The following is a 12,126-nucleotide window of genomic DNA, read 5'->3' on the forward strand; positions in this document are numbered from 1 at the left end:
CTGTCAGAGAACTCATTTGCATACTGACAAAACTAGGATTTCTACGGAATGGCGGCGCGGAGAATACATCGAAAGGTAGGAGAAGAATAGCCTTTCTTAAGGCTATTCCTACATGTTGGTGAGAAAAAAAAGAGTTTGAATGATAGGATCCCTTTAATAAAGTATATTACAAAATTTATTAATGAGACAAACACTGCCAGAATTCAAATATTGTCCAAAATCTGAGTTACGCTTTAAAATCGTACTTTAATTTATAGAAATTTTAATTTTGAGGGTTATAAAAAGTTGTATATTTCAAATGGGACTTTAATAGGAGAAGAAACTAACCTTGGTAGCCACAAATCATAGAAGCAGTGCAGAGATGATCATCTTTTTATGGACTTACATAAGCTACTGCTGGCTTTGGTTTCAAAAAATATTCTGAACAGAAAAACAGCACAGTGTACACTTAGTTTTATGTGGATTAAGAGTATGAGATGCATACTTCAGTAAAAATATAATTGCATTACAAACAAAAGGCCAGTTCATAGTATCAGTTACAAGGATTGCAGGCTAAAAATAATATTGTACTTCATGTTTCTGCTTTCATGTCACAGCTATACATAAGTGAGGATAACAGAAGGGCAAATGAATATGATTTCAAGAAAGCGCTTGATCTACTAGAGTATATCAATGAGGTATGATGACCCTTTTTTATTGTTATAAACATGGTTGTTGTCCACTTAATCAACTAAATATTAGATTATATCAATTCTTTGTGCTGATATTGACTGAATGGTTTGTTTGCCTGAATCATCTATTATGATGCCTGTAATTTCTGAAAGATGCTAAAATCCAGTGATTTCCTCCAAAAAACACAGTGAAGTGAGGATGTTACAATTTTAGTTCAAAAAGTTAGCAGAGGCATGCTGCAGACTGTTTGCAATGGAGATGGTAGAATTTGCTGCAAAATCCATGTATTACAATGCTATTTTACAGACTTTTCATGTGACCACTCCAGGGACACTTTCTGATAATCTGACGACATTCCCTTTCACCACTTCCGAAACGTAACGTCGCCATCACTGTTCCCCCTCCCCTATCTCCTGCAATACTTACCAAGCCTTCCTGTGTCCAGGGAACGGGTCCTCCCCCATTTACAGTCTTGGGTAGTGGGCGGAATAGCCTAGCCAGGGAGAGTGGGAGGGGCTATTAATGGGTGGGATCACTAGGCTAAAGAGAGACACGGTGGTAGGGGCTAGTAATTGGTGGGATCGCTAGTCAGTGAGGGTGGGAGGGGTTAGGTGGTTAGTGACACCGAGGATTTTGTAATGGAGTGGGGGCTGAGTGAGAGGGAGTCAGTGCAGCAGCTACACAGGAAGCTGCATTGCAGGAAGCTAACTGCATGTAAACAAACACAGAGGATACAGAAGCAACCAGAGACCCCCAGAAATCACTCCAAACACTGCCAAAGATAGATGGGTGTATTTATAAACCCATCACTAGCACTAACAAATCTTTCTGAAAAACATATTTTCTGCCCAGAAAACCCCTTTAAAATCTAGGCACAGTTCAGCCTTCATTACATAAATATCTACTTTCAATATGTTTAGATTCCCAGGGATAGGTGTGTCAAAGATAGATTAGTCTGACTAGCCCTTCACCGAAACCCATCTAAACATTCTACTAAGTAATGTAATGTCACTACTCCATAGAACTAATATCTATAATCTATGGGGTATCATCTCCTCTTCTCTGTCATTAGTGAGGGCTTCTCAGGAAACACAGTAAAAACTGGAGTTATACCTTTGAATCCTCTTGTATAATGAAGGCATTTGGGTCCATTTAACAATTTGTCCAGAGCCTTCCTGGCGTGTATGTTAGGGTTGTAGGTGGCACTCAGTGTGAAAAGAGTCTTAATTGAAAGAAGTTGCCAGGTTTTTTAGCAATCACAGTTTTATATTAGGGAGGTAAAACTGTATAATTTGCAAAAAAAAGTTATATTGGGTGCTCTGCAGGGCCAGATTAAGGTTACTGGAGGCTTTTAGCTTATTGTTAAAGGGTTTTGTCCACGGCAGACATTTATCCTACTAATATTATAAATGTGAAAGTTTGGATGTCTCTTGCTTAATTACGCAAAAACTGCTAAACGGATTTGGATGAAATTTGGCACATAGTTTGTAGCCTCGATTAACACACAAGCTACTTTTTATCCCGGTAAATGACATGGCTTTGCGACTGTTATGAATTTATGTTCATATACTACGGTATATTAAACTGCTCTTGCCAGCAGTAGCATCATCTAATTGAGGTTTGCTGTTAAAGCCTGGTCTGTTTATCCCTCTATGTAAATATGCAGATAACACGGAGTCCATTGAGTACAAACATTTGCATATTATGTGATCTTCTCCAGTGCTGAGACACTGACATGGGAACTCCTGTAATCCAAATTGACAGTTTGACAATTTTAAACATGCCGTGAAAAAAAAAAAAATCTAAATTGTCGAAAAGTTCTAAAACAACGAGAGCTATGAAGGTAGCCAGAAGTCAACAGAGTTCTCCTCAAGCGGAGCCAACAATACACTCATTTTATGGCGTCCCAGCCAGCTGCTGAGATGCCGAAACAATCAAGGGCATGTCAGGATGGCGCAAGGAACAAGTTCAGCAGTAGAACAGCTTGAGAGCTGCTGAAACACTGGAGCAGGCGGATGATCAACACCAGCAATTTGCTGAATATAGGCGGATCATCGATGCCAACAACACTCAGACGAAGTTTCAGGCAGAGGCTAGTATGCCATAAATGTCCAATAGATGTTGGACCCACTTGTGGGACCTGCAAGTTTCTCTAGTATATCTTTTCCCAGACCCCATCCTGTTTCACCTGGTTTCTGCTGACGGCCAAATCCAGGTGCTGGCAGTGGTTGGGTTTACAGAAACCGCTCAGTAACCTAGATTTGGCTGGCAACAGAACTTAGTAAAGCAGTACAAGTCTACGGGAGTCCATTTCAGAAACAGCTAGCTAAGAGGTGGAGCCCACATCTACTGTCTATTTATGGCATATCCATTTATGCTGCATAGTGAAATAGACAGATACAGGTAGTCCTCGGGTTACGATCTTTCGTGGTTACGACTAGACATGAGCCAAAAAGTAAAGCTCTCTCGTAACAGAAAGCTGCAAGGACTCCCGATGAGCAAGGACGAGCCTGTGGCAAATCAACGCTGGTTCAGCAGCAGGGTCGCCCTTGCTCATTGGAAGAGAGATGGCAGCTTGCTGTTACAAGGGAGCTTACTTTTTCTCATAGGAATGAATTGACCAGCGTTGATTGGCCAGTGTACAGCATACGGCCAATCAATGCTGGTTCTGCCGGAGGCTCGTCTGTGAGGAGGAGGAGTCTAAGATCGGACCACAGCAGTCTCCATTGTGGTCCGATTTTAGACTCCGCCTCCTGGCCAGCTTTGATTGGCTGAATGCTGTACACTGGCCAATGCATTTCTATGAGAAAAAGTAAGTTCCCGCAAGCTGCCAGCTCTCCCTGCACAGTACGTGATTTAGTGTGCAGCGGCTCGGAACTGAGGAAGACTGTACTGTACGGTATATGGTACAGTCTTCCTCGGTTCCTGTGATCCGAGGAATGGATCACATTGATCCATTCCATTTATTGTATGTTTCCGACTTACGGTGAAATTCGGTTTACAACGCCGCGTAAGAATGGATCAACGTCGTAAGTCTAGGACTACCTGTACTAGGTAGAGAAGTACAGTTGATAAATAGGATAGCGAGACTGAAATATCACTATCACTAGGTTCACACCTGCGTTCAGGGTCTCCGTTCTGTGGAGACAGACCGGGTCCGGCCATGAGTGGTGGTGAGCGTTTAATGCTCTCCGCCGCGAAACCGTTTTTTTTTAAAATCCGGACACAGAGTACTACATGTCCGACTCTGTGTCCGGATTATAAAACCCAGTTTCGCGGCGAAGAGCATAAAACACTCACGGCCGGACATCTTTCTCACCCATTCAAATGAATGGGTGAGAGACTCCTGCAGGTTTCCGTCTCCTGCTCTGTTTTATGCAGGAAACGGAAACCTGGAGTACGGAGAGGAGAACGCAGATGTGAGCGAGCCCTATGAGATCTGCTATACAGCAGATAGGTGACAGAAAGATAGGTATAAAGATGGGCAGATGGATAAATAAATAGACAGGGGAGATATAGGGAGGTACGATAAGATAAGGAGATAAGAGCTAGATAGACATATTGGATTGGAGATAGAAATGAAAGTGTCATTGCACTTTTAAAGGGGTTTAACAGGCAAATCTTTTTGTAGAAAGGTCTGTTAGAGCTAGTAAAGGGTTAATAAATACACCCATATACCTTTAGCAGTGTTTGGAGTGATTTCTGGGTGTCTCTGGTTGCTACTGCATCCTCTGCCTTTGTTGTAACTTCCTGCTGTGCAGCTTCTACACTAGTTTCCTCTCTCAGCCCCCTCCCTCAGTCCGTTACATTCCCCCTCCCTGTCTCAATAACTAAACTATCACACACACCACTTGCCCCTCCCCCTTTCTCAGGCTCACTAGCTAAGTTACCCCGCCCATATAGTTGTTTTTTTGTTTTTTTTTTAATTGAAGTAACTTAGAAGTTAGGCGGTAGTTAGGGGGGGTTAGTTTAGGGGTTAATTCTTAGTTTATCCTGGACAAACCCTTTAAATCTATACTGTTGGGACTTGAAGAATGATGAGTTGCTGGGTTTCCTCTGTGAAGGACCTCCCATTTACAGCCGGTGAGCAGGGTACAGGTTTGTACAGATAGTAATAGGAACTTTTTCGCCTGCTTCGTCCTCTGCTCTCCTTGTCTCATTGATCCAAACATGGGGCATTTCTCTGCTGTGCCACCACCAGGATGAAAGCCGTTAACTTTGGGAGCCCTTTTCTCATAGTTTGAGCTCCTCACACATAAGCAGGGGAAACCCTTTTCCCATCATGCTGTTTTAACAATCTGTTAGAAGCCCCTGCTCCTTGTGTGGTGTTGGAGCCCCCTGCTGCGCCCCCCTTCCTCCTTAATCTGGCACTGTTCCCCACACAACCATTAAAATAAAAGTGTTTTCAGCAGGGAGTCATTTGAAACCTGTGTGCTATGCCATGTTGTGAGATTTTATATTTTATTGCTTGCATAATGATGGTGAAATGTGTGAACATAGCTAGACTGTACCTATGGCTTAGTATATTGCTCAGCAATACATTTGTTACAACTCGTCACTTTATGCCACAAATGCGACTATTTTGAGATGAAAATAAACAGTTTTTTTTTCTTAAGGATGAAGAGGTAGATATTGAAGCTTTAAAGCTGGATATTCTTTGCAGAGCATTAAAGCGAGACATGTGAGTATCAAATAACTCCTTTTTTATCACAGCCATGGAGAGCTGTCAGTAAGGACACACAAACTATTCTTGTTCTATCCTTGGCTAGATATTTTAATGAATCCTGCCAGGGTGCTCGCTCCTTCATGGGTCCTTCTGCTACAGTTATGTGCCGGACATGCAAAAGGCTGACTCCAGAGCCTCAACGGAACGTGACACTCTATTCTTTGAATATGGACATAGCAGTCTTTGAAGTATGACTCTCATTAGAAAGATGCATTCATGTAGTGAAGGGAATTCTCTTACAGGTGGCTGTATTGTTCTCTACACCCAGCCGACACATGGAAGTGTGATAGCGGATTCATCCAAGCATAGAAAGAGCTGACAATTAAGTGACTCCTTCTACTGATTATTTTCACACAAAAGTGTATATCAATCTGCTCAGCTCCTTCTGCTCTATAACTTGCCGCCTGCAGATTCCACTGCATTTTCATGTTGATGGGTTCTCTTTGTCAGCACAGAACCTTTGACTTCATTGTATATAATAAAAATAGTTTATTTTGCAGTACTAGTGAAAATATGCCATATGTAGCCCTCCATTTTTATCAAACCTTCTACAAAAACATTAGTTATCTGTTAAGCACTTCTGCCCATATTTTGATCTTTGAAAATCCATATATGCATAAGTGAGCACTAACCATGCTAAGTTAGGCAAAGAGGCAAAGGAACACAAAAGAAGAATATTTTATTGTATAATGACCAAAAATCTTTGACTATTTTATCAAGCAAGGCAAAACTTGTGAAAAGGAAGATTACATAATTGTTAACCCCTTCCTGACACAGGAATTTTTCGGGGGATTTTTTCTGACACCCCGCCTTCCAAACCACATAGTGTTTGTTTATATATATATATATATATATATATATATATATATATATATATATATATAATTTCTGTTCACCAAGTCATATCAGGGCTTAATGTTTGCAGGACTAAGTGTACTTCATAACTGTGCCATTTGGTATTCCATAGGATGTACTGTGCAAAATTCAGAACAGGGTGGTATTGTAGTAAAAACACATTTTTGTGCCTTTCTTATGGGTTTTGTTTCTACAGCATTCACTTTGCAGTCGAAATGTCATGTTACCTGTATTCTATGGGTCAGTACAATTTGGGGGATACCAAATTTGCATTTTCTTGTGAGGCCAGATGTACTTATTATTTATACTAATTTGGACAATGTCTTTATTGCTTTGATTTCTATCCAAAGCGTTCACTGTATTGGAATAATGTTTTTATAAGTTTGTAGGTTGGGCATTTTCAGACACAGGGATACTTAATGTGTTTGCAGTTCACTTTATTTATTTTTTAACTTTTGGATTTGTTTTAGGAAAATGGAAGTGGTATATATATATTTTTTTTAAATTATTTATTTTTTGAACTTTAAATTTGAACTCCAAAATTACATCAGCCCTTAAATCTCATTTTAGGATTGGTGAGCCATGGTGTCTCGGTCATGTTTGACCAAGGTATTACGGACGTTAACAGCCACGAACAGTGTGGTCACTAATTACAGGCATTAGTGCTGAGTCTCTGTTGTATACTAGAGCGGAGAACCATCGGCCATGGCAGCTGCCATATTTGTATATCCCACATCCGCAATATTATTATGGTGGATGTCAGAAAAGGGTTAACAGCATTATAATAGCCTTACATTGAACTGTATCATAGACTTGGCAATAATATCTAGTCATCTTTTATACTGCTTTGTCATGCTTTCAAGGTACATGCTTAATATATAATGCTCACTGCATTCTGGTTGCACAAACAGTTTAGAAAGAAAATATTGTCACTCCAATATGGTGTAATCTCACTTGTGCAACGCTCCTCGTGCCTTGTACCTGTCCGCCGAGAGAACTTTTTTTTTTTTTTTTTATTGCACGGACACAATGTTGGACATGCATGACTTTGTGTCCATGCAAAAAAAAAAAAAAAAAAAAGTTTCACAGTGGAGATGCTGCATACAGACTCCGGTGATTTGCTTTAAAAACCCATTGAAGTGAATGGGTTTTTAAACTGACCGCCGGCAAGCTGTCCCCAAGTAGTTTTTCCAGGGATTTAGGCGAAATAACAGCGGACAGGTACAAGGCGCAAGTGTGAACACCGCATTATAAGTGAGCCTGATGTATTCTATCAACAGTAAGCTATATATAATGATAGGAAGGGAAAAAGACGACCTGAAGGAAGGTACTGTGACACATGAGGTTGTGCAAATAAAACTTCTTGGTAATTCAGTTTTTATAAAAGGTTATGTAGTATTAAAAAAAGCAGGCATCCCACATACATGGTCACTATGGGAATTTGTGATCAGAGTGTCCCCCAAGAGGGACTGACATTCTGTGGTGGTGGCAGTTGGTGCACTGGGGGTGGGACTTCAGCTCTCTGTGAGCACTGCCCAGACCCTTACCAACCTCCTGCCTGTTACCACTTTGCAGTGAGACTAGATCATCAGAGTGCTGTAATGCCAAAAGTGTGCTCCTAGGGCTAGAGGACCAACCCCACCAACTACCTCATTTTCATATACCTTTCAAAATCGTTTATTTCCTAATCTGCAAAAGTGAAATTTATAACAGAGATGTGTTTCTTATCTCTGTAATGTGCTCTGTAACACAGTGGTGGTAATATGCTTGGGGAGGAGGTAGATTCCACGTAACAGGGATGACCTGCCAACAATAAAAATTGAGACCAATTGATATAATACTAGTAATACTCACATTACTATTCCTCTGTTACTCCTTTTCTTATGCATGCAATTCCGCCACCTAGCTCAATATGCTGGTGTGATATGTAACCTCAGCAGCCACTCTTGCCACAGTGGTTATCTGAGTGCCACTGAGGTTATAACAGTGGTCAGTGATTGATGACGATAGTGTCTGTGTTGGTACATCATCACTGGAGATTATAATACATAACCACAGACATAGTCCTAGATAAATGGGATAACGGTAGTGAGTATAAAATTGTATTACTTTGAAAATATAAAATTCTTACAATGGTGTAAATTTTTTGGTGGCTGGAAAACCTCTTTAGGCTAGGTTCACATCTGCGTTCAGGTTTCAGACTATAATGGGGTCCACCAGGTTTCCGTTTGGTTTCTGCCTGAAAATGGCGAAAAATGCGAAGAGACAGATTTAAAGAGGAAACTTCTCAGCATATATACTCAGTGTAAAACCCCCTTTCTTACCATACAGTGGCGAATATTAATAGTCGTGTCCGCTCTTGTGGGGGGTGTTTACCAGTATGCAGTAGTTTCTACCTACCAACAGAGGACAACTAGCTAAAATATTTTTACAGGATCGTGCGCATTTCTGGCCCTGGGGGATGCCCCACAATTTGACAACATATCCTCTGGTAAGATCCTGTTCTCCAGCAGATAAGTTGATTGATGCAAGTCTTACTCCTTGAGCACACTGTCATCACTTTACAGTGGAGAATCTGTATTGTGTCATGATAATAAGTCTGTACATTGTAGTAAATAAAAGTAGGTATGACCCACTGTTTACTGCTAAAGCATTTCAACCCTTAAAACAATGAACCGCTAGATAAAGTTATAAACTGGAAATTGTATAAACATAGCAATTAGTATTTATTCCAAATGACTCTATTAATATACTGTACATGTTTCCAGGTGGTCTGCTTTAGATGGGAAGGATGACCCAATAGATGCAGCTAAAGACTCAATTTTCATTAAAGTCCTTCAAAAGTTACAAAATGAAGGTATGTACTTTTATATATGTATGTGAGAAAATCAACATCGGATTATGTCATGGAATTGTTAATTCTGATATAAAAACGAATTATTCAGAAATAAATTGTCAGACTTACCTTGTGTGTGGAAAGATAATGCATGCCTTTATTTCCAAGATGTGCTCTAGTCATTCACACAAAAATAGCCGATCACTGTGGGGTTTTTATTTTAAATAATGGGTTAGAAGATCCCATTATGCCTGCAAGATCTCACAGTTCTGTACACCACAGTGGGTTATGGGTAAATGCCAGGGACATGATAGCATTCTATTAAATCACAAGTTGGGATTGTGCAAGGAGTTTGCATAAAGTGCATGCATTATGGAACTTTTTTTTTTTTTTTTTTTTTACATTTTTCATTAGTTATTTGCTAAATTGTAGTGATTTTATTACATATAAGTTGTATTAATAATTTCTAGTTAGGACTGGAAATCCACAAGTAAAAAGTAACAATTGATGTTCAATAAAGATGAATTATGTTAAAAACCTACAAATATCTGGAAGAAAAGAAAAGGAGAACACAGCAAAAGAAAGTACATGTGAATGTTATCACAAATATCCGAGTGCTGCCCATGAATATAATAATAAGACATGAGAACTCATTTTATCATATATAGTACAAGTATAAATATCAGTAGTCAAACTAGCACGTAGCTATAGAACTGTGACACAGTAAAAGGCAGACACATTATACCAACCACAATACCACACGGGCAGAATGTAAATTCTGTATTGGAATCCATTAAATAATCTATAGCTTCAACCCCGATAAAGTAACAGGAAACCCACAAATAAAGAACATAATAATAAAAAGTAGTATGCTAACATGTTGTGATGAGTAGTAGCCACCTTATTCATTTTCTGTGTTCCCCTTCTTTTTACATCCAGATATTTGTATGTTTTTAACATAGTTCTTTATTGAACATCCTTACTTTTTACTTGTGGATTTCCTGTTACCGTATTGGAGTTGTAACTATAGATTATTTACAGGATTCCAATATGTTAGCCATCACATTTCAATACAGAATGATTATTATGGCCACAATTTTGTAGGTTGAATAAGATGCTAATGCGACAATTGCAGGAGAATAAACACAATTACATTTCATCAGCAGCTACTAAATTTAAATGTGTGAAATGGCGCGACAACTGTGACAGTATGAGCTGCGTAGCATCCGAATGTATTAGTAGATTTTAGATGTTCTATAGTGTAATAAACCTTTAAGCTGAGGCCCCACATTGTGGAAATGCAGCTTTTTTTTCCTTCGCTGCGGTTTTGGGAGCCAAAACCAGGAATGGATAGAGCGTATAAAAGCTTACTATACATTTCCCATTCATTTTCAAGCCATTCTTGACCTTGGCTCAAAAGAGCGCAGTAAAATCTTCAACAAAAAAAAGCTGCGTTTCCACAACGTGTTCCATCATTCTGTGTAACTTACCGCTGCTGTGTTTCCACAGGTAAAGACCTGAAGAATTACTTACCAGATGTCAATGTGCTGCTTCAGTCCGATGAACTAGAAAGCTTGAAGAGAGATCGGTGTTTTGAGTTTGTCCTGAAAGCAAACTATGAATATTATTTAAAAAAACTTGAGTAACTGATTTATAGATTCAGCAATTTTGTACAATAATTTTTTCTGTGTTTAACAAAAATTTGTCCTCCATAACATTGTTTTGTCTTTTTATAAACTATAATTGTAAGACATTAAACAGGCCGACATTAGTTTTTTATTGAATGATGGGAATAGTGGGGAGACGTCGTGGGGTTGTCTGTTTCATCATGTTTTCTGGACTCGGATTACATTCTTCCTGAAGTGCTTTGTAAACTGGAGATTCCTCCACAGATCATCAATCTGATCTGTATTTCTCCTAGGATACAGAGGAATTTATTTGGTGATGGTCTTGCTGTCAATTATTTTCTATTATACAAAGCCTTCACATACGAGTCCTAGTATTTAACATGCATATATATCCGTAGAGTGTAATTTATTCAGTTTAAGTCAGAACATACAAGCACAAGCAACAGAGATTAGGTAAGGATTAGTCGGGGATTTATAAAACATTGGGTGGGACATTAAACAGAAGTTAAAACACTTGCCTTTTTAATGCAGAAAGAGAAGAAGTGATGTCCGCTTTGACAGTGCTTGCTTCCATTGATACTTCTTCCCTTAGATATGGGCTTGCTTGCATTTTTTTTTTTCCTTTTGCTCTGGCCAAGTGCCTGATAAAACAACTTGATCCAACAGCTGAGAAGGTCACAAGTTAAATTAGTTGACTTGAATCCAGTTTGCAGTTTAAAAAGTCCAAATATTCCTTGCATACCCTCCGCCCCTTTAGTTCTTCACTCAGATATCTCTCTGGGCTGAACATGTTTGGAAGAATACATGTATCGAACTTATTAAGGGAACACAGACTGCAGCCTCCAGGCAGAGCAGTACTGAATTAAACTTGGGCTTCTTCTGTAATGCAGCTGTCATACTAGCAAATGTTCCTCAACAGGTTTCTACCATAAAGACACACAACTAAACTAGAAATGTATTATGTCTGGTATACAGTTGTGTGCTATATGCCACATCATGTATGAACAGAATTCCTTTCCTTTCATACTCTCATGTATCTCAATAGAAAACTTGGGCTGTAATGTTGATGAAGGAACATACAATGGTCACTTTACAAATCTCTGGTGGCATCAATGTACCATATGAAGATGGCAGAAAAGTATATTGGAAAATGTGGCATACTTTAAGTAATATATTGAAAGTATGGGCTAAAAATATTAAATACTGTATTTTTCGGACTATAAGACGCACTTTTTTTACCCAAAATTTTTGGGGAAAAGAAGGATGCGTCTTATAGTCTGAAGGTGGCGCCTGGCATCCGCTGTAATAGAGAGGCGGAAGCCGGCAAGTGATAGACGCCATTACAGGTGCCGGGGCCTGAGACATCGCTGCGCTCCTCTGCCCTGCATGAAGCCAGCAGCGGGAGGAGT

At 39.5% G+C, this 12,126-nt stretch overlaps 1 protein-coding gene and 1 long non-coding RNA gene across 3 annotated transcripts in view; one reads left to right on the forward strand and one right to left on the reverse strand.

Annotated features, from left to right (window-relative positions):
* Positions 1 to 11,002, forward strand: part of NUP133 (nucleoporin 133) — a 96,126-nt gene extending 85,124 nt beyond the window's left edge. The window contains exons 23-26 of the mRNA XM_075267767.1: positions 597 to 677; positions 5,289 to 5,353; positions 9,022 to 9,110; positions 10,599 to 11,002. Coding sequence (XP_075123868.1) covers positions 597 to 677; positions 5,289 to 5,353; positions 9,022 to 9,110; positions 10,599 to 10,735 — 372 coding nt within the window. The 3' untranslated portion in view covers positions 10,736 to 11,002. The remainder of the gene's footprint in view (positions 1 to 596; positions 678 to 5,288; positions 5,354 to 9,021; positions 9,111 to 10,598) is intronic.
* Positions 1 to 11,653, reverse strand: part of LOC142197510 (uncharacterized) — a 61,289-nt gene extending 49,636 nt beyond the window's left edge. The window contains exons 1-4 of one of the 2 annotated variants that reach the window (XR_012715319.1): positions 11,236 to 11,653; positions 10,623 to 10,693; positions 8,385 to 8,492; positions 7,327 to 8,056 (exon numbers count right to left, since the gene is read on the reverse strand). This is a non-coding gene — a long non-coding RNA (uncharacterized LOC142197510). Of the gene's footprint in view, positions 1 to 7,326; positions 8,057 to 8,384; positions 8,493 to 10,622; positions 10,694 to 11,235 lie in introns of those variants that run through there. The other variant, XR_012715320.1, reaches the window with a different exon arrangement.
* Between the last annotated feature and the right edge of the window lie 473 nt (positions 11,654 to 12,126).

Source organism: Leptodactylus fuscus, chromosome 3, assembly GCF_031893055.1.
Source record: "Leptodactylus fuscus isolate aLepFus1 chromosome 3, aLepFus1.hap2, whole genome shotgun sequence".
Classification (NCBI taxonomy): domain Eukaryota; kingdom Metazoa; phylum Chordata; class Amphibia; order Anura; family Leptodactylidae; genus Leptodactylus; species Leptodactylus fuscus.